Source organism: Elgaria multicarinata, chromosome 11 (genome assembly GCF_023053635.1).
Source record: "Elgaria multicarinata webbii isolate HBS135686 ecotype San Diego chromosome 11, rElgMul1.1.pri, whole genome shotgun sequence".
Lineage (NCBI taxonomy): Eukaryota > Metazoa > Chordata > Lepidosauria > Squamata > Anguidae > Elgaria > Elgaria multicarinata.
The window spans coordinates 14,228,004-14,252,011 of record NC_086181.1 but is presented as its reverse complement, the minus strand read 5'-3'; the positions used below and the strand labels follow the sequence as shown (position 1 = coordinate 14,252,011).

Below are 24,008 nucleotides of genomic sequence, written 5' to 3'. Positions count from 1 at the left end.
CTTGCTCTGCCTTGGCAGCTGGTCGAATGGAAGCCTTGGGTAGAAACGTAACAGTCCCCAAAATGTTCCCACTTCCAGAAATGGGAAATAAATGTTCAGGGTGGAATGCTAAGATGTTGGGGGAAAGCCTTGATCTATAATAGCTTGGTCTACGCAGGGATTGGCCAGTTGGTGCTGATCTTGAACCATACATACCCTGCACAGTGTTTTAGCAGCCTGTCCATCTGGGCTTCCAGACGGGGATCTGCCTCTTTCTGTGTTGTTCCTTTTATTGTAAATTTAGGAGGCTTGAAGATAAATTGGGCAAGCGACTCACCTGGAAAAACTTACTTTCACTTGGGTAATACCGCTACCACCTTTGCCTCGCTGCACACATTGCGTGCTGTGTGTGTTTCCTCCAGTGCGTGTGCTTGCGTGGCGAGCCCACTTGGAATAACAGTGACGGGCAAGGGTGACCCTTTTCTGCTTGCCAAGGCCTTTACAAACGTACCTCTCTTCTTATACAGCAGTTCTGTGAGGCGTGTAAGGCTTAGCAGTTCACAGGTGGATCACTGACCTTGAATGAGAATTGCTGGAGATCATCCAATATGTATGTGGCTGGTGGGTGTGTAGTTGCATTGCTGCCTGTGGATGGAGTCTATTATGGGCTTGTTATCTTCTCCCCTTCGTCCACCTGTCCTGATACTTCTGGTTCAAAGGGTGAACATGTACCAAGGTGGAAATGGGCCAAAAGCGATGGAAAAGCTTTCGGAGGTAGGGCTAGGTGCAACGCGTGGCTTGTCGCTAACTTCTTGTGAGTGTGTGTGTATATGTATGTATATGCACAGTGTTACTTCTTTATTTATTGAATACAGGTTAGGCAACCTGCTTCCCTCCAGATGTTTTGGATTGCAACTCCCATGAGCCGCAGGTAGCATGGCCAGTGATCAGGGATGATGGGAATTGCAGTCTAAAACATTTGAATGGCACTAGGTCGCCTGCCCCTGATTTAATGCATTGATATGCCGTCTTTCTGCCAAAGCAGTTTACACTTTTAAAATACTAAAACCAATATAACAGGCCTGATTGAAGGCCTGTTCAGAAGCTGATTTCTTTCTTTAGTTGTTTGTTGGTTACATTTACATCTGCCGTTTCCTCCAAGGAGCCCAAGGTGGCATACATTGTCTTCCTCCTTTCTGTTTTATCCTCACAACAACCCTGTGAGGTAGGTTAAGCTGAGAGTTAGTGGCTGGCCCAAAGTCACCCAATGGGCTTCATGGCCAAGTGGAGACTTGAACCCGGGTTTCCACGTCCAAAACTGTAAACACTACACCCCACAGGCTCCTACTGGTCTTGTAAAAACACTTTTGGAATTATTGCTGTGGAAGGACATACATGGAAACAGTCTGTGTGAATGCCGAGTACCTTTCTACCCTCTTCATCTTAGGAAGGATCTGCAAGCCACAAAGTAGTTCCCTATTCATGGATCTTTCCTGAAAAATCCAGTTGGGCATTTAATTTGGGGATGCGTAATGTGCCATGTGCACCCGAGTGCTGTTTCTGTGTAGGAAAGCGTAGGCCATTCCTGCCTGCTGCCATGTTTGGGGAAAATGCATGTCTACTCTGCCACATGTGTGGTTGGCCAGCGTTTCCCATGTAACATGGCAGTGTGCATGTACTATTTTTTGGAAGTGAGAGGTTTTTTATTTAAGTCCTGTGAAGTAGGACTTGGACGCGATACTTCCTTCCTCCGCGTGCTTTCAGAATGACTCTCAATAGAGAAAACTACCACGTTGGAATTAGCCTCTTAAGGGTTTGACTCCTTTTTTTCTTTCTCTCTTCATAGACTCCCGTATCCTGGCATGAAACAGAGGCAGGGAAAGCTCCAGTCCATAAGCGTTCTGCCTCGTGGAGTAGCATGGATCATCGCAGAGAGGTGAGCGATCCACTTGGCAACCTGAACGAGAGCTGCTTTCCTACTGCACAATGTGCAAAAGAAATTAGACTTCTGAAGCACATGTTGATATAGTGCAGCCTTCCTCAACCTGGGGCGCTCCAGATGTGTTGGACTACAACTCCCAGAATGCCCCAGCTGGGGCATTCTGGGAGATGCAGTCCAACACATCTGGAGCGCCCCAGGTTGAGGAAGGCTGATATAGTGCCTGCATTGGGCATCCAGAAAACCGCGCTTGGTGGCTCACAGTAGATAATGCAAACTGGCCGGTCATTTTAGGAACCTTCTAACCTCTTGGTGCCCTGTTCATATACAATATTAGGCCAGCTGCAGCGATCTCCCAAAAGTCAAACGCCCTCAGAACAGATGTTGAGAACGGGATTTGCTTGTGAGACTCGATGCACCAAGTGAATTTCATCATTCGTTCTTTCATTCATTTCACTTTTATATAGCCTGGGCAGTTCACAGCATGATAAGTCATAATATAAAACCTTTAACATGCAAAATTTTAAACAGTTTTAAAACAATTGACAATAAAGCTACCAGGACCTGATAAAAAAAAATATCCCTAAAACACCCCAATCATATGCCGTTAGATGCCCAGGCACAGAGCCGGCGCTACCATTAGGCCAACTAGGCAGCCGCCTAGGACGCAGACCTCAGAGGGGCGCAGGACGGCCCTTTAAGGGTCACAGTTTTCTACAAATTAGCTGTTTTGAGAAAAATCATAATAAAAGGAAAATATAATAGTTCAGAAACTCTTCTTGAACAGCTGAATCGAAGTTGGCAATTTTGGTTGGTGTGTGTGTGTGTGTGTGTGTGTGTGTGCAAATACCTTGTCTTGCCGAGGGTACAAAATAGTCTGGCACTGGCCCCGCCCAGGCATAGGGTCTTGTAAGGGAGATGGCAGAAGTTTCAATTAGAAAACGAAGCCCAAAACTTCTGTAGCCTTTATCTTGCTGAGTGAGACAGTGCAGGGTCACAGTGGTGTTTTGGGCAAGGCTGTACCGTAAAATGTGTTGGGAGCGTCAGAACAAATCCCTTCCCGAGGCTTTGTCTCTTCTCCTTGCCCCCCGCCCCCTCCATCGAAGGGGCACAATATGCACCTTCTGTGTTTGGGGGTGGGGTAGTTTGCAGGAGGCATCAGATAACATGAGAACCAACGGCTGGCGTTTGAAGGAAGTCGCAGCTGGAGCATTGGCCTCACCAAACCTTCCTGTGCCTGCAGGCACTGATACTTGCAGTTCGTAGTGCTGCTTTCACAGGTGATGGGAGGCGACGTGGCTGCGTCAGGGTTAGGCTGCTCTAACTCCCCACCACCAACAAAGTAGCTGAGGCCATCACTGGATGACTTTTGAAAAAGTGGGGGGAGTCCTCATTATGCCCAGTTGGAGTTCAGTGTTGGGATGGGGCCCCTCAATCTCTGCAGGGCCCCAGGTGAGTCTTGTCAAAAAAATGAAATGGTGCAGAACAAGCAGCACCCCAAGTTCCTAATAGTCCCCTCTTCTGAGCTATGAAGACTGATCTGGGCCATCCGTGAGGAGCTTATGTGGAACTGCTGCTTCCCTGGCGACTTCCATTGCTGCGCCTCAAAATCCACATTTCACTGCGAAGGTTCAGTTGGCTTTGAAACCCATCACCCCAGGTGAACTTGTCGTGGCGCCTGGTCGGTGGAACTGTTGGCGTGTCCACAGTGAACTGGTGGTAGGCCAACAAGTCAATACACACCAAATGGCCACGCGAACTGCATCTTGTAATCCCCCCACCCCACCCCACCCATGGGCAGGAGAAACGGTGAGGTGTAGCTGGTTGATTAGCTGAGCAGTACTTCTCTCTCTCTTAAAAATGCAGCTTAACATCTCATTCCCCAGATTGCAAAACTGAAGCAGCAGCTCCAGCGAACGAAGCTCACAGCCTGGGGCGGCAAAGACAAAGACCGGAGCTCCCCCGTTCAGGGGGATCATGGCGTGCTCCCGTCGGCCAAGGTATGTTTTGCATCTCTCTCTTTTCTTTCTTTGTTGGTCCTATCCAGGATCTGGCTGCAGCGAGAGGAGACGCAGTCCAACTTTCAATGGACTTGTTGGCAAGAGGCTAGCGTGAGGCTACGCTGGGGAAAGATGATTTAAAAGTATTCAGGTCTGTTGTTCCATTTGGGGAACACACAGGCCCATTCTCTCCCCACCACCACCTCACGACGACGCAAGGACTCGGGTGGATGTTTGCTATCAATTGGCCATGCCTGCTTCTTATACACCGAAGTCAAGAATGCGCCTTGGCCGAAGCCCCCCACCCCCACCCCCTGAGACTGTGGCTGAGATGCAGTTTGAATCTGGCGTACTAAGTTCATGACTATCTTTCCTTGGCCTCTCGGTATCCCATGGACAATCACAGGACAGAGTCCAGAGCTCCGTGTTAGAGCATGTGAATCACAATGCAGATTCCAGTTTAATTTCCTGTGCTATCTTCCAGTTAGTCTCAGTGGCGTTGTGGAGCCCCAGGGTTCATAGGGACGCAGCAGCACCAGCACTTTTTTTTATTAGCAGGTGCTGATGTCCTCTACTGCCCCCCCCCCCAATACTTTTCTGTTCCTTCTGAGCTTAATTGCAATCCTCACGTAGCTGAGGGGGGGGGGGACGAATTTTCCCAGCAACAATATATGCTTCCCTGTTTTAATGCAAAATATTTGGGGCTGGCTTGGTCTCAAATGGGCAATTAAGAGCCATCAGCTTTAAGAAATGCCTGCTTCTTGCGAAGATGACAATTGCTTAAAACCGTTTTGTTGATATGGATCAATGCAGCTGCCAGCATTTTGGGACTCTCTTTGGGAGCATTGGAACAGTTGTCATGATGTGCACCTTGCTCTTCAACATTTACCACTAGCCAGTGTGGTGTAGAGGATAAGGTGTTGGACTGGGAGTCGGGAGATCCGGGTTCTAGTCCCCACTCGGTCATGAAAACCCACTGGGTGACTTTGGGTCAGTCCCAGGCTCTCAGCCCATCCTACCTCACAGGGTTGTTGTTGTGAGGATAACATGGAGAGGAGGAGGATTATGTACGTCGCCTTGGGCTCCTTGGAGGAAGAAAGGTGGGATATAAATGTAATAAATAAATACCGCTATACCACTGCTTGGACTGTCTTGGGTAGCAGGTGGCAGGACAGACCTCCACCAGATAACTTTGGAGAGCCATTGCTGGACAATACAGGGCTGGGTGAATCAATGAAGCATGCAATCTTATGCATGTTTAGACCAAAAAACCCACACACATCACCTTCTGTAGCTCTCAGCATTCCCCAGCCAGCTTGGCTGGCTGAGGCATGCTGGGAGTTGTAGGACTTTTTCTCAACACACTTGGGATTGCGCCCTAAGCCTGCTTCCTGTGTTCCTAACAGATCAGGCAGTGGAGCTGGCCTAGGAAGTGTGTGCCTGCCCTCATCTGGCAGCATGTTTTTGCATTGGCACCTAAGTGTTGGCAGCTTCTTTCCAGCAGCATTTCATGTCCTTGTTTTGTAGGCTTCCCCGCCTGCACCTTCCCCAGTCTCGGCCACCGTGTCGATCAGCCCCTGTTTGCAGAACAGCTTCGACGGTATCAACCGGGAATTGGAAGAGGTGTTTGTAAAGGAGCAAGGAGAGGAGGAGCTCCTCAGAGTAAGTTGTAGCCGGCTGAGGCAGGATATAGGAGAGCCTCCCTGTCTGGATCTCCCTGCTTAAGTGGAGATGCCAGCTTTGTGTGAGAGTCACACCACATTTGCACCATTTGTTTTCAGTACAGAGCTACTCCCCACCCATCCCCAAACACTTGCAAGCACACAATCACAGTGAGTTGTGCTCTGTAAAATTCTCCATCTTCAAATGTCCAAACTCTCTCTTAAAAAAGAAAGCGAAACTCTGGGCAGCAGATCACATCCCAGGACGACAGTATACCATATGCCGGTTCAGAATATGTTTCCACAATGTTTGCTTTTGTGCTGTCAAACTCCCCACACAGTGGACCCCTCCCCACACAGCTGGCCTTGAGTCGCATCGGGAACACTACTACGCCGCTCTGCCTGCAAGAAACATGGTGGGGAAAGAAAGTGTTTAACCCAGGGGTCGGCAATGCAGGGCCTGTGGATGCATTAGCTCTCCCAAGACTTCCAGGTGCGCCTACTAGCCCCAAGCCCCTTTCACACAATACACCCCTCCCCCCATGCTACTTTTCCTTCCTTCTCTTCATCCCCAGAGAAGATTGAAGGAGAACATGATAGCACTCTTCAAATACTTGAAAGGTTGTCACACAGAGGAGGGCCAGGATCTCTTCTCGATCATCCCAGAGTGCAGGACACGGAATAACGGGCTGAAGTTACAGGAAGCCAGATTCCGGCTGGACATCAGGAAAAACTTCCTGACTGTCAGAGCAGTACGACAATGGAACCAGTTACCTTGGGAGGTTGTGAGCTCTCCCACACTGGAGGCCTTCAAGAGGCAGCTGGACAACCATCTGTCAGGGATGCTTTAGGGTGGATTCCTGCATTGAGCAGGGGGTTGGACTCGATGGCCTTGTAGGCCCCTTTCAACTCTACTATTCTATGATTGTGTCCCCCCCTTGCATCCTCTCCTTGCCACCTTCACCCCTGCTGCCACCATCCCCGCAGTCTGCCCTTCCTTCCTCCCGTCCTTCACACAGCCTTCCCTTCTCCCCCGCTGCCCTGCCTTTCCTGCTGCCACTTTCCCAAGGACCTCTTTCCTTCCCTCCCTCCTGCCGTACTCAGCAGCAGCAGGAAGTCAGCAGATAAGATGAGCACGGTAAAAGAGGCGGAAGGCAATCACAAGGGGAAGGAAGGGGAATTGCCAGTGGGGGCGGGGGGGAGAATGATGTGCCTACCTCGATGGCCATTTTTGGTGGTGCCCACGGATACATTCCAAAAAGTAAAATGTGCCCACAGACAGGCACAGGGTGATAAACAGCCGTTTCTGGAGCAAATGGACTCCTTCCCCATCTCTGCTTCAAAGCACCCCCCTCCATTAGGTACTTTGCAAAGCGACTATGGGAGCTGTGATACATGCAGCTGCAGAGCAATGCACAGCTTGCTCCTGTACCTCTTTAGGCACTGAGTACAGCATAGAGCTGCAGCTTTTGACCTCTACCAGCCTTGGTGGGGGTGTTGCATTGGCAGCCCCTGCTCCTCTGCTCTCCCCACACACTTAAGTCAGCGTGCCCCACTCACTGGTCCTGCGCCAAAGCACATTACTGCATCAGCCGGGCTGTGTTGTCATCTCTTAGGCCCAGAAGCCACCCTTCGTCCTGAGCCCCAAGGCCACTGCTCTCATCCCCTCCTGACCAAAATGGGAATTCCTATCTATGGGATATGAAGTAGTTACGATAATAACATGCTTGCTCTTTTTGCCTTCCTGCCATGCCCCCGTGACTCCCAAAGCACAGCCATATTCCATTGGGCTGCAGCAGAAGGAGAGGCAGGAAGCAGGGATGCTGAGCGACCAGCTCCGTTTGGTTCCTCCTCCCCCTGACCTGCCTCCATTCTGCTGGACGTTCATTATTAGAACTACTATCTGGCTTTTCTCAAATTGGTGCCCGAGTCGGTTTTAGTTTTCCTTCCTCTTCATTCTTTCCTGGTTTTGCATGTCTTGTGTGTGTGGTTTTTAAAGATTGTAAGCCTGTTTTAGATAGCGCCATTTTGTTTTGCAAGCCACACTCTGAACCCTTTAGGGTGTGGTAAAAATGCTTTAAATGAATGTTTAAACCTTCATTCTTGCCCAGATCACTGCATTGTCCCGAGCGCTCCTGCTTGCAACTCTGTGCTTCAAAGGTATCTTTCTTCCTTCTAGATCCTGGACATCCCAGACGGCCACAGGGCCCCGCCCCCTCTCCAGAGAGGGCCCCGAGAGTCCTTGCTCCTCCAGCTGGAGCACAGCAGCTGCAGCAGCAGCCTCTCTCTTTCTCCGTCCCCTTCAGCTGCAGTCGGGCGGTCACTGCAAACTCCTGCTCGAGCTGTGACGGAAGAACTTACCCCTGGAGTGTTAGAAAATCCGGGTCTGGAAGCCAAGGGAAAAGGTAAGCCCCTCTGTGGGTCAGCAATAGCCTGATCTGGGCACAGGGCCCTGGAAGGAATTCTTAAGGCCTTGTTGCCCTGAACTGCCTTTGACCCTTGGCAGCATGAGAACTCAAGTCTGGAAACAGGTGGACATCATAGGGTGTACTTTGCAGGCGCTCCCTGTGTTGCCATGGCAGAAGTCAGAGCCGGAAGAGTCGGGATGTTTGTCAGAACATGACTGTACGCAGGTGCCAGAGCATGAAAGCCCTAATTTATTTTATTGACTTTTCAATTAGTAACGTGATAAAACAATGGTAAACCCTAAAATAAACAGGTCCAGCCTACCCTACCGGTTCCATAGATCATCGGTCCTTCCCTGACCAGCTCTAATCTAATATCTATCAGCAGATTAAACATGTAAAAGGGGATGAAGGGAGCATGGCAGTTAGGAAGAGAGGGCTTTGTGTCTAAACGACGCCACCGTCTAAAGTTGCCACGTAGTTGCTTCGGGCATGAGCTTCTTTCCAGAGCTGATCATGCTTATCCTTAGCGTCACACTGTTGATTATGTTTCTTTTCCTAAATAATTACTGTTTATTTTGAAAATCAGAATCTTCCAGATTTATAGTGTGCGCTAATTCAGGTTTCTAGAACTTAAACCTCTTGAAGAGAAATGTGGAAATCTAGCCTCTGTCTTGCATCCACGGTATGAAGAGCTCCACCTCTTTTTTATTATTATTATTTATTAAAATTTCTATCCCACCTTTCTTCCAAGGAGCATTTTGTTCACATAACAACCCTGTAACATAGGTTAGGCTGAGGGATAGCGAATGACCCAAGTTCACCCACCAAATGTCATGGCAGAGTCGGGACTAGAACCACCAGTGTCTCTGGTCCTAGTTTGACATTTTAACCACCCACCACACTGGCGAACAAGTGTGTGACTTGTCTGGCAGCCAGGGCAAGTGAAAGATGGCCATGTTCTGAGTTGCACTGTGAAGCCCAGTGAAGAGTCGAGGAAGCTGTTGTGGGTGCCATTATTTGGGGTGCCCTTGAACGTGGGGGAAAAAAGGAACGATCAGGAACAAATGGAATGATCTCCCTGACGAGGCTCGCCTGGCACCAACGCTGCTCTCTTTCCGGCGCCAGGTTAAGACTTTCCTCTTTGCCCAGGCATATGGCGGCACATCCTAATTACCCACATGTTTAGTTTTTTTTAACGGTTTTTAATGCTTTATGTGTGTATGTTCTGTGTTTTAGAATTTTAAATTTTGTATACTCGTTTTTATCTCAATTTTAGAATTTCTGTAAACCGCCCAGAGAGCCCTGGCTATGGGAGCGGTATATAAGTGCAATAAATAAATAAAATAAATGGAGATATGATAAAAGGAGGAAGCGGGGATTAAAGCAAAGTGCAGAGGCTGTGGTGTTCTACGGTAGCAGGCCTTACTTGCAAACAACAGGCAGCCTGTGTGTAAATATAAGGCAGCCAGCTAGCCCTGAATATGCAAGTGAAGTCATAGAAGCGCTGCTGACACTTACTGCTTGATTCCAAACTATATAGGGAATCCTTAATTGATAAAGATTGCGTATACAGAAGGTGCTACAAGAATAAGCTTTATAACTCTTACGGCAGTGTGAATTATTTTTTTCTAGACACTCATTTCATTGACTCCAATACTTCTCTAGTACTAACCAAAGCTGAGAGGTTTACTGTCGTTTGAGGGCCATCCTGATGCCTGAAGCGCTCCTGGGGATGTTCACTGTGTGGGCTGAACTTGAGATAAATATCTGCCCTTGGGGTGTACTGAGGCCCTTGAGCAGCCAAACAAGTCAGTTGCGCTCAGTTCATTGGATTTTGTTCCATTGTTTCTTGACTGACACACTTCCACCAAAGATCTGTTAAAAAATCAAATCCACTGCCTGAGTACGCTTCCATCTGACTGACTGACTCACAAATCATGCAGGTGTCTGGTACAACTGATACATCATTTTATACAGAATTTTCTTTGCTTCTGCATTTGTCTGAATCAATGAGTTGTGCTGAATTTATGCCTTCCTTTTCCCCCCCTCCTTCTGCCAGAAAATGGCAACACTTCTCCAGTCCTTGCTTTCGCCCTGTCTCCTCGTCCCAACCACACATATGTGTTCAAGCGGGAACCTCCGGAGGGCTGTGAAAAAATCCGTGCTTTTGAGGAAGTGGCGTAAGTAGGGGGACGTTTGCCTTTCGTAATGCTTGGTGTTAGAGCCGAATCTAGATGCTGAAATGGATTGTGTAGAATGCTGTCCAAAAGGGGTAGACATTAGGGCAGAGGAGATAAGGTGCAACTCTGACAGGGTTCTGTTTGACACATTATTGTTAGAAGAATATTTCATTTTTGATAGTATGTTTCCCCTACACACACACACTGCTGTGATTCCAAGCCTTCCTGCGAGATGAGAGACAATAGAGCGGTCTGCCTTGTAATCCACAAGCCTTTATTCAACGAATAAACATTTCTTCACACCTCAAGGGAGTGTGAATGCTAGGAGCTGTCCTCTAAGCTTAACAAAGCTAGGCAGTTGCCTTTCAACTAAAATGGAGTTTCTCTGCAGTCCAAACCAGCACTTTACTTCAGGGAGGGTCTTTCTGGAGAAGCCTCTGGCGAGTGGCTACCTTAAGGGACCACCTACCACCTCCTCTCAACTCCACCTGCTTGACCCTGCGGTGGACTCTGGGATCTGTCAACTCCAAAGTCCCCTCCCCCTCTGACAGAGGCTGAGTTCCCAGGGGTGGGAGGAGGATGGTCTCTGAGCTTTCAGCTTTTTGTTCCAATATGCTCCTGGGAAGATACACCCTTGACTCCTGAAGAGCCTTGGAGAATCTCCTCCCCCTGCTTCCTATTTTGGCTGGTATACTTGTATTCCTCCTCCTCCAGATTCTGAGTCCAATCCAGGCCCTGAAATCCCTTTCCCACACTAGGGAAAACAGGCCTGATCCTGAGACACACACACACTTTATCTTCACAACCCTGAGAGGTAAGCTAGGCTGAAAGATAGTAACTGCCCCCAAATGATCCAGTAAGTTTTATAGCTGAGTAAAGATTTGAACTTGAGTCTCCATAATCCTAGTCTGACACTCTAACCACTGCAACACCTATTTCACTAAATATGTAAGAGTGTTGCCCATGCTATGTACTTCAAGTGCAAAACAGAGCGAACAGTAAAGACAAAAACTACTAGAGGCACCAAAGTTGGGAGAATACGAGTTCCACCTCTTCACTGCCAGAAAGTCTTCCTGGCAAATATCTCCACTCCAGGCCTTTAGTGAATTCTGATTTTACTCTTTGAAGATTAGCCGTACTATAGGCGAAATAGTTTATTTTTGTAGGGATTTTGTTTTTTAAAAAGAAAGCGCTCAGTGGATGAAGTCGGGGGTGGGGGGAATCAAAATCCGCTCCAGAGGGTTGGGGGACCTTCCAAAACAGTTTTTCAGCAGGCTGCATGGGAGAGAGGGGAAACCCTGTTATTCGAATGGACTTCCGCAAATGTGACGCTGGCTTCTGCCCATTGTCGTGAATATTATGGGTGCGCTTGGTAATTAGGCTGGAATTTCTATTTGAGAATCCTTAGTTTAAAATAACAATGATAAGATTTGCCCACTTCTGCCATGGGAATGGGGTTGTGAGAAGCTGGAGCAGTGTCTGAAATGTACGTATGCAGCTCCCTTGATCTCTGGTCAGCCCCCACAGCAGATAGATGCAGACTCCAAGCACAAAATTGATTCAGAGTTGCTAATATCCAGGGTTGAGAGACTATTCCTAGTTCCCTAGAAGCATCACATTCCTTTTTAGGTACCCATAGTGGACTGGGGGGCGATTGCTATACTTCAACCAAACCCGACATGAGTGGCTTTATGAGGCTGAAGTAAGAACTATAATGCACTGTGTACCCTGAAATGTTCCAACCTTGGTAACCCCGTGCCACATGGTACCTTTCTCTTTGTGGCCACCTCCCACACTAACACCTTTGCCTTTTGGGGCGCAAAACCCTGAAACCTGGAACCTGCTGGTAACCTCTAGGCTTGACTTCTGCAATGCACTGTACATAGGGCTACCACTGTACCTAGTTTGGAAACTTCAACTAGTTCAAAATATGGCAGCCAAGTTGGTCACCAACATTAAAAACACTCCACTGGCTGCCAGTTAGTTTCCGGGCAAAGTACAAAGGGTTGGTCATTACCTTTAAAGCCCTAAATGGTTTGGGTCCAGGTTACCTGTGGGATCGCCTTCTCCCATACAGTCTGCCCTGCACACTCAGGTCCTCTGGGGTGAACTTACTTCAGTCACACAAGACTAGTCTGACATCAGTTTCCCAGAGGACCTTTTCTTCCGTCGCCCCTGGATTGTGGAACGGCCTGCCGGAGGAGATTCGTAAAATTAACTCTCTCTGTGATTTTAAGGCAGCTTTGAAGACTAGCCTTTTCCGGCAGGCCTACCCAGATCAATGTAAAACCAAGAATTTTTAAGATGTGTTGATTCCTGTACTAATGTTGTTCCCCGCCTCGATCCAAAGGGAGAGGCGGGTAAGAAATAAATTTATTTAATAATAATTCCCAGGAGCCCTGCTGTCAAGGATCTTAGAGTGGCCAAATAGTCCACACCCTAAAGCACTATATGGCATGAATCCTTGCATTCTTCACCCGTTTTCATTGTGCTTTCTTCCTCTAGGCCACTGAGCCCCGATCAGCCTTTCCTGCCCTCCTGCCCAGATAAGAACAAAGTCCACTTCAACCCGACTGGTTCTGCCTTTTGCCGGTTCAGCCTGGTGAAACCTCTTAACCCCAACGTAGACTTCCTGTTCAGAGACTTCTCTTCCTCTCCCAGCCCCATGCCGCCGGGCACGTTCTCCTCCTGCCCACCCACTTCCGCCCTTCCCGTCCTCGGTTTGCGGAAAGACTCGACAGGAGACAACTTCAGCGAGAGCCCCAAATCACCTCCGCTGAACTTGGAGTCCTGGAAGCGGCACCAGGCGGAAGATGCCGTCCTCTTCCACAGCTCCCTGATTGTGTGAAGCTGAGAGGGAGGGGTAGAGTCAAAATAAACCCATGGTCCCCTCCATGGCCTGAGAAGAAGAGTGCCTTGGAACTGGGGAAAGGAGCACACCCAGGACACAAGTGCTCTCAGCAACAGCCTTAATGTGTAGATTGCCTCTGGACTCTTTGCAGCCACAGTAGGTTTTCCCTTTGACTCTGGTACTTCAAGCACTTCCTTTTCCTATGGGTTCATGTCAATGTCCTCCTGCTATTGCAATGTCCAAAGAGCACCTAATATTCTGATGGAATACGCACACTATTAGCCACCAGATTTTTGTGTCTGTTTGCTTGCTGGGTTAGGCAGGAGCTCATTTATAGTTTTTTGTTTTAATCTTAAGGATGTCTCTCAGGCTTCCCTCAGAATAGGGAGGATGAAAGGGTTTACATGTAGCCAGAGGAGCTGGTGTACACTGGTTCAGCAGATGACTGCTGGGCAAAAGTTGAGCAGGGCAATCTGTTTCCAGGGGTGCCAAGTCTATAATCTGTGTTTTAAGATTCCTTTTGTATCCTGCCCTGCACGCTATGGGACTTGCATCACTGGAACACAATCAATCCAATGCTTGAAGCATTTTCCCTTCAAATGATCATGCCATAACAGGTAGTTGAATAATCAGATATTCAACTTGAGTGCCTTTTTGAGGTAGAGATCTTGAAATAGGTTCCTCTACCTTATGAAGAACAAGTGAGTGTGTCTTTTCCTGCATTATTTCCAGGTGGACCTCCTGCAATTAGTCCTTGCAAGAGTTCTGGAAATGCAGAATGAATCCCAAGCTGGAACAATGGCTAAGGTTTTCTGGTGGAATGCAGCTGTTAGTGAAATTACTTCGTTTTTTATTATAATAAATTGGCCAGTCCAACAACGTCCGACACTACTATTTTAGCCAATGAATTTGGGGAGTTTTAGCTTTAACCCCACTTCTAGCACACAGAACACTCCAAAGATCCCAGGTCCACTTACACTTACGTCTTGTGCCACCCCCACCCCACAACTGAAAGGCCTTAAACCTGGTGATGCCTTGATTGCAAAGTGTATTGGAAATGAAAGTGACCATTTTGGGGTCATGTTAAACCTCTGGATTGTATTGGAAGGGTTTTCTTGAGCCCAAGATAGAAACTATATTTTCTTTTGAAGACAGTATTTTTGCAGCTACTTTTGAAGTTTTGTAAATTTTAATGTATGTATCACAAAAGCTTAATGGAAGAATGTTAGCCTCAGAGGTTCATTGCCTTGTCTTGAGTTGAGAGATTTTTGCAGATCTTGGTGTTTAAACCAATTTAAAAAAATAAAATAAAAAATTGGGCCACTGAAGTATATTTATATAGTACCCTTCTGGGCTAAAATGGAGAAGTTGGATAGTTCCATGAGGCTGGGCAGTCATGGAAGCATCTGGTGTTCTGATCTCATCACCTGCCACTCTACTAATAAAAATTTTCACCTCACCACAAAAACTAAATGAAAAGCAATAGATCAGGGGTGGGGAACCTCAGGCCGAGGTCCATGCCCTCCTGGAGTAACCCCTGATGGGAAACACTCCCATTCTCTCTCCTTTTCCCCTACCCACCAATCATTTGGTGATTTCCTGGCTTTCCTGAGGTTCCCCCCCCCCCCCCATTCTAAAAAGTTGAAATGCCTCTATGCTGGTATTTTTTGTATTTTGGTTCCACCCCTCTTTTGCCCTACTCACCACTGGAATGTGCCCCCCGCCCCCGAGAGCATCTTCAAAATTGAATTTGGCCCTTGGGCTGAAAGAGGTTCCTTACCCTGGTATAGATGAATTCCCTTCTGATGATAGTCTATACTAAATGCTAGGAAGAGAAGTTTGGTTAAATTGGAAATAGTGCACTTCTATTAGGAATCAGTGGATTTCAGCATGCAGTAGCTTGAGTATAGTACAATATAACCTCATTCTCTTCAGGATGGCTTTGACATCTTTAGGGTTCAGAGACATGGGAGAAGCAGGGCTTTGTTTAAAAAAAAAGGCTTTACTGAAGCCATGTTTAAACCAGCTAGAGTTAAACAAAGACCATCTGGACAATAAGGTCAAAATAGGCTTCTTGAGATGTAAATGCCATTTTACAGTGGTGGCCAAAATTGTGGAGAGTTTTTGAAATGTTCATGTTTTGCAACTTTGCATGCTTATAGAAAATGTTCTGTTTTGCAAAATTCAAATGTTTATATATCAATTGAAAGAGAATTTAATGCTGAAATCAATACAAAAAACAGAATGCAGTACAATAAAAGTTATGCTTACTTTAGTCTAAAAACAAACAGGTGTGATTGAGTGAAGAAGCTGGTTGGAATTGCAAACCCTATTGGCCAATCACAGTCCTTGTTCTGGGGACCAATCACATGGCAATAGCTGCAATACATCATGTTTCAAGTTGGGGAAAGTCAGTTTTGCTGTTTGTTCTATAACTGAAGCGCAATTGGAGATTGCGTGAATATTTGAAGTATTTCTCAAATTAAAAGTGTCCGTACATACATCATAAATAGAGCCATGGCACCAAAGAAAACAGTTGATTGGACACCCAGGAAAAGAAGCAGGATTGTTGTATTACATGAATCAGGTCTTTCAATTGATATATAAATATTTGAATTTCGTGAAACAGAACATTTTGTATAAGCATGCAAAGTTGCAAAACCTGAAAATTTCAAAAAGTGTCCACAATTTTGGCCACCACTGTATTTACAGACCTTATAAAAAGCTTTGTTTTTCTAACAGGGTTTCTTTTGGGGGGTTTCTCTCTAAATCAGAAATAGAGTTGTCAAGATTATGTTCACATTTCTGCTCAGGATGAAAGAGCAGCTGGCCCTTCTCGAAGTGCAGGCAAGGAATGGGCAGCCTGTGGCGCTCCCATCATCCCTGATCATTGAATGAATGAATACCTTTATTGAATAAGTCTTCTGACCATTTCAAAAAATCACATAATCATTAAGAACAAACAGACATTACTTAAAATGTATGATTTAAAATTTTAAAATAATATACAGTTCGTATATGATATATATGACTAACAGTTAATAGGCCCCTTGTATATTACAACATTTGATAAAAACTTATTAATTGATCCATTTTTTCTAATTCTTTTTTCCTTATGCTGGTTGCTTTAAGAGCGAAGAGAGCAACTCTCTGGGTCACAAAATAGTTAGAACCACTTAAGAGAAAGGACAATTTATCCTTGGCTGTCCAGTGTCTCATGCGTATTAAAAACATAGATAGATAATGTTCTCTACATTTTGAATATAAACAACATTCAAGTAGTCCCTGATCATTGGCTATGCTGGCTGTGGCTGATGGGAATGGGTTGAAGTGTTGGACTGGGCCTGAGGAGACCTGGGTTCAAGTCCCCACTCGGCCGTGAAGCTCACTGGGTGACTGGGCCAGTCCCTGACTCGCAGCCTAACCGACCTTACGGGGCTGTTGTGAGGATATAATGGGAGGGGAGGAAAGGTGGGGTATAAACGTAACAAACGACAAAGCAGCTGGAGGGGCGCAGGCTCCCCATCCCTGCTAGAGCAGTTAAAACCTTGCTTTCCAGCGAAGCTCCACACACCGCCCCACCTGACGCTCCACCTCCTTTCGCCTGCAGCGTCGGCGCCTTCCCTCTCCGCCGCGGCTTCTCCATCTCCCTGGCAACCGTTGCTGCCGGTCCCGGAACTCCTCCCTCTCCTGGGACCAGCAATAAGAGCCTGACACGCGGTGGGGGGAGGCCCCGCCGTGGCGGCCCGCCTTTCAGCCGGCCCGACAATCAGAGCCGTCCACATTTGCTGACGTATGAAAACGGTCGCCTTAACTCAGGCCCCCATCGCAGCGCTGTCCGCAGCGGTGCCTAAAGTGGCACGTTCCTCGCGCGGAGAAGGAAACGGAGGAGTGACGGAGCAAGGGGAGCGAGCAGGAGCCCTGCTCCAAGGTCCCCCTGCCTCTAGCTCTCTGAGACTCGGGCGGCCTCGGTTCGGCGGCGCGCAGCTAGTCAGGCGGCGCGCAGGGCAGCCCTCAGCCTGGAGATGGCGGGGGTCCTTCAGCGGCGCCGTCGCAGTCGCTTCTATGAGGCCCGCTTTTCCGCCGCCGCCGGCACCGTTGCGGGATGTCTGCGTGGAACTATCGCCGCTGAGGCTGCCGGGACCTGAATCAGGGCCAGGCATGGGGGTGAGCGGGGGGCCGGGAGGCGGGGGCGCCTTCTTTCCCGAGCGGCTGCGGTTGCCCATCTGCTGTCTGGGCGTCTTCGTCTGCTACTTCTGGTACGGAGTCCTGCAAGAGACAATGTAAGTCGCCCCGAGAGAGAACGCGTTCTAATCTCCCTCCCTCCCTCTCCCGGGCTGCTCGCAGCTTGAACGCTTTTGCTCCTGGGGTCCCGCCAGCAGACTTCGCAGCGTGCGCCGAGAGATCGCCCCCTTCTCGGATCATAACGGCCCTGGGACGTGCCGTTTTCCGTACACGTCCCCCTCCTCTACCTTTATCTTCTCCCTAACGCAGCCTCTCTGTCAGCTCCTAGATCGGGGGTGGACAGCTTGTGGCCCTCCAGGTGTTATTGGACTGCCAACTCCGATCAGCCCAAACCACAGGCTATGCTGGCTAGGACCGATGGGAGTTGTAGGCCAAAACATCTGGAGGGCCACAAATTGCCCATCTCTACTGGGTGGAAAGATTGGGCTGGGTGGAAATAATAATAATATAATTATTATTATTACATTTATATACCGCCACATAGCCAAAGTTCTGGGCGGTTTGCAAAGATCAAAGTAGATCTCCAGATGTTTTGGACTAAAACTCCCAGTTTTCCTGACCATTGGCCTTGCTAGCAAGGGCTTCTGGGAGTTGAAGTCCAAAATATCTGGACATCTACCTTATACTCGCCTCTAGATGATACTTTGGATGACATGTGCAGAAGACCTCCTCTTCTCCCTTCCTTCTTAAGAGTGCTATTATTTGTCCTGGCTCAGACCCTGGGATGGATCTGGATTTAGTCATGCTTGAAGGAGACCCATTAGTGGGACTTAAGTTAGCCATGACTTACTTGTCCCACTGATTTTAATGGTTTTACTTTAAGCGTGACGAAGTTTAGAAAATAGAACCAGAGTCATGCAAGAAAGCTGTGTGGTGGGAGGTTCAGAACAGACAAAAGGAAATATTTCTTCACACAACGCATAGTCAGCCTGTGCAGTTTGCTACTTCAAGATGTAGTGATGACTACCAAAAGTTATGGTTTTAATAGTGGAATAGACATGTTCACAGAGGATAAAGCTATGACTAACCAAAGTCACAATGGCTATATATAGTATCTCCAGTATCAGAGGCAATCTGAGTACCAGTTGCTGGAGAACATGAGCAGGATGGGGCTGCTGTACTCATGTCCTGCTGTGACTTCCCATAAGCATCAGGTTGGTCATTATAGGAACAGAATAGTGGACTAGATAGGCCTTTGATCTGATCCAACATGGCTCTTAAGTTCTTATGTCTGTATCCAGCTGCGTGGTTTTAACAGCTATGTGACAGATAGAAATACCACAGGTGACTCTCCCCACCCTTGCACATCTTTAACGAGGCGGGGGATTTTACCTGTAGAATTTTTGACTGTCACGCAGCTACTAAAACAGCAGGAGCCTCTTCACTTCCAAGTTAGCAATTCTTATCCTTTTCTTTTTATGTACATTTATTGTTTTATGATCGTATAGAGGGAGAGCATATGTGTGTGTTCACGTGCTGATCTATTTTTAGATAGCATTCTGCATTAGGCTGTAGCAGGATTGGGGCATGTATGGCCCTCCAGATGCACTTGGACTGCAACTCCCATCATTCCTCAACTTTGGCTATACTGGCTAGGGCTGATGGGAGTTGTAGTCCAAGTGCATCTGGGAGGGGATCCACAGGTTCTCCACCTCTGGTCTATAGGTTAAAGATAGCCAATTCAAGTTATGGAAGGCATTTGTGGAATCTTGCTTCCTGCTCCGGGGCTAAAAGGGCCTTCTAAGGTGAGGGCAGTCTTTATGGTCTCCTTTCATTTATCAAGCTGCTTCCCCAGGTAGTTGTTCCTGTTAAAAACAAAACTCCAGCACGAGGTTTAACAATTGAAAATTAGAAACCAGAACGGAAAAGTGGCCTTTAGTTCAGCTTTAGGCTGCAGTCCTATGCACGCTTACCTCATTGAACTCAGTGGGGCTTACTTCTCAATAGACATGTATAGATTTGCACTGTTAGTTTCTGCAAAAGAGGGGGGGAAATGATAATTGTGGAAGGCATGTGAACAGAATGTATACTTACCGCTGATGTTTGGATTATGGCTTTTTCCAAAATCATCATGTTTCCGCCATTGTTCAGGGGAAAATAAAACATGCAGTTAGCATCAGAAATGGGCCAATAAAGAACATAAGTGGATTTTAAGAAGGTTCACGCTGAAAATGTTTCTTTCTTTTCTCTCCTTTCTTTTCATTTCAATCTGATTTGCTTCCTTACCTATGTGTCATCCTGTTGTTTTTCCTAAGCAGCCTGTATCTCCTGGCTCGCTTGGTAATCGCACAAATTTGATAAGATCTGTAATTTGCATATTCTCCTGGAGAAATCACAAATGTTGTCCAGCAGGTGCTTTTGTGTAGTTCTGAGTCATTGCTTCCGCTCTGATGCTTGTGACTTCGGGGGGGGGGGGAGTTCTTAATGGCCTTTGGTTCATTGCTGGAACACCTGGAAAAGACGTAAATGCACCTTGGTCCTTCTAAATTTTTAACCCCAAATTAGCAAAGGCACACCCATTGCAAGATACCGTTGGTGGGTGTCTCGTTCTTTGCAAGTGATTCTCCCTTCTCGATCTGTTTTTCCTACAGTACAAGAGGCAAATATGGGGAAGGAGAAAAGCAGGAGAAGTTCAGATACGCTCTGTCTTTGGTCTTTATTCAATGCGTGATCAATGCTATTTTTGCCAGACTGTGTAAGTACCGCCATGTAAACTAGAAAGGTGTCTGCTTTGAGTCCCTCGACTTTCCCGTGTGTCTCGAGTCTGTTGTGAAACTTCCGTGGTTTTGAAGGAAATCTTCTGATTCTTCATAGGAACGAGTTGCGGTGCCCTAATTATGATTGGTTATTTATTTATTATATTTAATATTACATTTATATCCCACCTTTTTTCTTCTTGCAAAGAACTCAAGGTGGCTTACATGATCCTCCTCCTCTCCATTTTATCCTCACAGCAACCCTGTGAAGTAGGTTAGGCTGAGAACCAGTGACTGGACCAAAGTCACCCAGTGAGTGTCATGGCTGAATGGGGACTAGAACCCAGGTCTCTTGAGTCCCAATCCAGTATTGTAACCACTGCATTACGCTGGGTCTCTTAGTCCCATAAGAGGACTAAGATATTTGGCTGGCTATTTCACATCCATGTAGGAAATTAAGCCCCCCTTTCTCCACTTCTTGTTCTGGCCAGTTCATATCATCCCTGGCTGTTTGCTTTGAGGGAGGGAGAAACAGGTGAATGAAGTTGAGAATTCTGTTGCTTGTCTGCTGCCTCTTTCTCTCCTTCTAAGGCCTTCTGGTCTTCAGACATTTCAGAAGAGGGGGGCAGTGAGCTGCAGAAGAGATCTCCTATGTCCCTCCTTTTGCTTTTTCCTTCCGCTCCAAAACGGCTTGGGAAAGATGAGAGGATGGGGGGGGGGGCACACACGCATACAAACACACACACAGTAGAGAGTGTGAGGAAGAGTTCTGTTTCCTACATGTCCTTGTGATATCCCTGCCCCTCGCCCCAGCCCGTTTTTGCCACTCCAAGCGGGAAACAGTGCAGTAAAGCAACATGACACACAGGGAGAAACAAGAGCTCAGAAAAGATTTGGGACACAGTTGTCCTTTGGGTTCTTCAGGTGTGTGTACATGTCTGTGTCAGAAGGGCATATAAGGAAAGAGCGCTTCACACACACACACCTGTCCCTTTGCTCTGATCCCTGCCTGCCTTTTGCTGCAGGAGAAATGACTCATGCACGCACACGCTTGGGGGAAGCGATTGTCAGAGGAGATGGTGCAGCAATCTCTCCCTGGCATGCCCTTCTCTTCACTGCCCTGTTCCGCATAGAAGGGAGAGCTAGTCTTTGCAGCATGCCGCTGGGTCTGGAAGGGGTGTGTGTGTGAGCCCCTTCATCTCCCTGCCTCAACAGTGACCTGCTGGTAAGGGCCAGTAGATATCATACACACCTTGCGAAGGGTGGTTTGATCATGACTCTTCCCTGTTGGCCATTTCAAATGCCCACTCTTCACTTCTCTCCCCCATCCTAGCTGCTTTTAATGTTCCATTTCCAGCCGCCTGCTGCCGCTTTTCATCGTGTTGTGTGTGTTGGGAGAAAATTATACATACAAAGACTTGTTTTGGACATAAGATGAGTTGCCAACCAAGGATGCTGATTTTATTTTTAGGCTGTGCAGTTTGCCTACCATGTTTTGCTTTGCCGCCACTCTTAAGCTCAAGTCTTGGGAGCCAGAGACCAGATCGTCTTACTCAGCATGCTGGCTGGGGATTATTTATTTATTTATTTATTTATTCTATTATTTATTTATTTATTACATTTTTATACTGCCCAGTAGCCGAAGCTCTCTGGGAGGTTCACAAAAATTATGGGAGTTTTAGTCCAACCCATTAGGTACCTAGAGCCATTAGGCTAATAGGTATTGGAGGTAGGGCTTTCTTTGTGGGGGCCCCACACCTTTGGACCCCACCCACCCCGGAAGATATGTATAGCCTCATCGTCACTGGCTTTTTAAAAACAACAATCTGTAGATACATTTATCCCAGTCTGCATTTGGTGCTTGAAAACTATTAGCTGCTGCTGCTAATTCTCCTCTGTGTTTGTATGTGTAGTTGTAATTTGTATGTCAGTGAGCCCTGAAAGATTGGTTAAAAGTCTTTAACGTAAATAAAGCTACCTTTCTTCCTTTTGCATGTGAAAGAAAGGCTCCTGCAGCTCTGCTCCTGAACGGGCCGCTTCGTTGCCAACACACCTATTTCTTGTGCATTTTCTCCCCCAATCAGTGATCCAGTTTTTTGATACTGTCAAGGTGGACCGGACACAGAACTGGCTCTATGCAGCTTGCTCCCTCTCCTACCTGGGGGCCATGGTCTCCAGCAACTCAGCTCTGCAGTTTGTCAACTACCCAACTCAGGTGAAAAGAAGGGCAGGTTGTGGGGTTCACAGAGAGATGTCCTCCTTCCAGGGGAAGAGCATAACACCCTCTTGCTTGGATGGAGGGTGTGCTAACACAGAGAAGACGTGAAAAGCTGGGAACCTAATTCCTATATCAGTCCCATCAAGGAGTCGGATGTGCTGTTCTTCCCTGATGGTTCTGAAATAGTCATTGGATTGGAAGGGGGAAAATGAGAGACTCTCAAAACTGATAAGTAACCGTCCAAGGGGGATTTTGGTAGTGGGGCAAACAGTTTTGCGTGTCTTATTGGTTCCTGCCTTACAATGGCCTGATACTCGGAGTAGACCCAGCTCCAGAGGGTGGCAAGGTGGAGCAGTTGCCAGGGCCCCAAGATCAATGGGGAGCCCGTCGCTTTAACAGTGCCGTCATTTTCACTTTGCGCACAGTACGAAAAACACCAGAGGCAGCCACAGAGAGTTCTCAGGTTGCATGTCTCCCAACCCTTCCAAGTTGGGGAGGGGGCACTGGGTTCCATGCCCAGAGACGCACCAAAGTCGGGAGTCAGACTGTCCGGAGGTATCCCAGCCAAGGCCTGCTTGATCCAGGATTGTGGGGGGTCCTGGGCAAGACGCATCCGTGGGCCCCAGCTAGGCAGGACAAGGCAAGGCTTGCACCCTCCCCCACCGCTCCAGCGTTCGCCCAGTTTCCCCTTCCCTCCTCCCCACCCCCACAGGCACTTGTCCACTTTTTTTTTCTTGCAGGGGAATTAGGTGGAGGAGGATCTCTCCGTTTGCGGTGGGCGTCCAGGAAGATTGGAAGCAGCAGAAGTTGCTCAGAGCTTCGCTGCAGCCCAGAACTAAGGGACCTTGTCCCCTGCTCCTTCCCCAAGTCTTCTGCTATGGGCTAGCGGCGGTGGGGGGCTGGGATGGAGCAGCAGGAAAGAGATGCACTGGCTCCAGCCAGAGGAGGCTGGTGGCTCCGATGTCAGGGGGGCTGTGAATCCACTCTGGGCTTCAGTCAGGCTCCTCTAAAGGAGCCGTCCAAGGTGCTGAGCCCAGTTTGGGGATTGGGTTCCAGCACCTTGGATAGCTTTCTGGCTTGGCTCTCGCTGAAACCCCGAGCGGATTCGCAGCCCCACTGAAATCAGACCCACCAGCCTCCACGGGCTCCAGTCTTCCTGGGCATGCCACACAAAGGGAAGGGTGACGTCACACTTGGGCCAGTGACGCCTCCCTGGGCTTGGGCATCTTGGCCTTCGCTTGACCCCAGTCAACCTTTGGCGTTGGCCACGATTTCAGAGGTGTCGGGCAGTCGTGATCTCACTGGGATCGCTGCAAGGGCAGAGTGAGATTGGGGATGTGCAAGGGTGGGTGTAGTAGGGCAGTGGTGGGCAGAAAGTAGGCCTCCTGATGTCTTGGACTTCAACTCCCAGAAGCCCCTGCCAGCATGCCAATGGTCGGGAATGCTGGGGGTTGAGGTTTGGAAATCTGGAGATCTACTTTCTGCCCTCCCATGGGAGATGAAGCTCTACAGGGGACCTGGGGCCAGGAGTTTGAGCAAGGAATGGCCTGTGGGCCTGTAGAAACCAGGCAGGCATAGGCAGTTATATGTCTAGAAGGAGTTTGGGGGGATTGGGGGGGGGGGGTTGATAGTGTTTAATAACTCCTGCGGAGCCTTTGAGATGGAGGAGAGAGAGGATTAAGTGTGGGAGGCAAAGGGATGCGCTTGTGAAGAGGGAAAGTAGTGAGGAGAGACTTAAGTGGACATGAGGGAGGAGATGGAGCGAAGACAATGAGAGCTGTCAAAATCAAGGCATGGATGCAGAACATGATGGGTTGGCAAAGAGGAGAGA

The 24,008-nt window shown here is 47.9% G+C and overlaps 2 protein-coding genes across 3 annotated transcripts in view; both read left to right on the top strand.

The window, feature by feature from the left end:
- Nucleotides 1–14,346, top strand: part of FAM117A (family with sequence similarity 117 member A) — a 41,516-nt gene extending 27,170 nt beyond the window's left edge. Inside the window, exons 3-8 of one of the 2 annotated variants that reach the window (XM_063137711.1) lie at nucleotides 1,826–1,915; nucleotides 3,805–3,918; nucleotides 5,446–5,580; nucleotides 7,759–7,984; nucleotides 10,047–10,167; nucleotides 12,673–14,346. In XM_063137711.1, coding sequence (XP_062993781.1) covers nucleotides 1,826–1,915; nucleotides 3,805–3,918; nucleotides 5,446–5,580; nucleotides 7,759–7,984; nucleotides 10,047–10,167; nucleotides 12,673–13,015 — 1,029 coding nt within the window. In that variant the 3' untranslated portion in view covers nucleotides 13,016–14,346. The remainder of the gene's footprint in view (nucleotides 1–1,825; nucleotides 1,916–3,804; nucleotides 3,919–5,445; nucleotides 5,581–7,758; nucleotides 7,985–10,046; nucleotides 10,168–12,672) is intronic. The other variant, XM_063137713.1, reaches the window with a different exon arrangement.
- Nucleotides 1–24,008, top strand: part of SLC35B1 (solute carrier family 35 member B1) — a 211,159-nt gene that overhangs the window by 174,363 nt on the left and 12,788 nt on the right. The window contains exons 2-4 of the mRNA XM_063138332.1: nucleotides 17,172–17,301; nucleotides 19,855–19,958; nucleotides 22,044–22,174. Coding sequence (XP_062994402.1) covers nucleotides 17,180–17,301; nucleotides 19,855–19,958; nucleotides 22,044–22,174 — 357 coding nt within the window. The 5' untranslated portion in view covers nucleotides 17,172–17,179. The remainder of the gene's footprint in view (nucleotides 1–17,171; nucleotides 17,302–19,854; nucleotides 19,959–22,043; nucleotides 22,175–24,008) is intronic.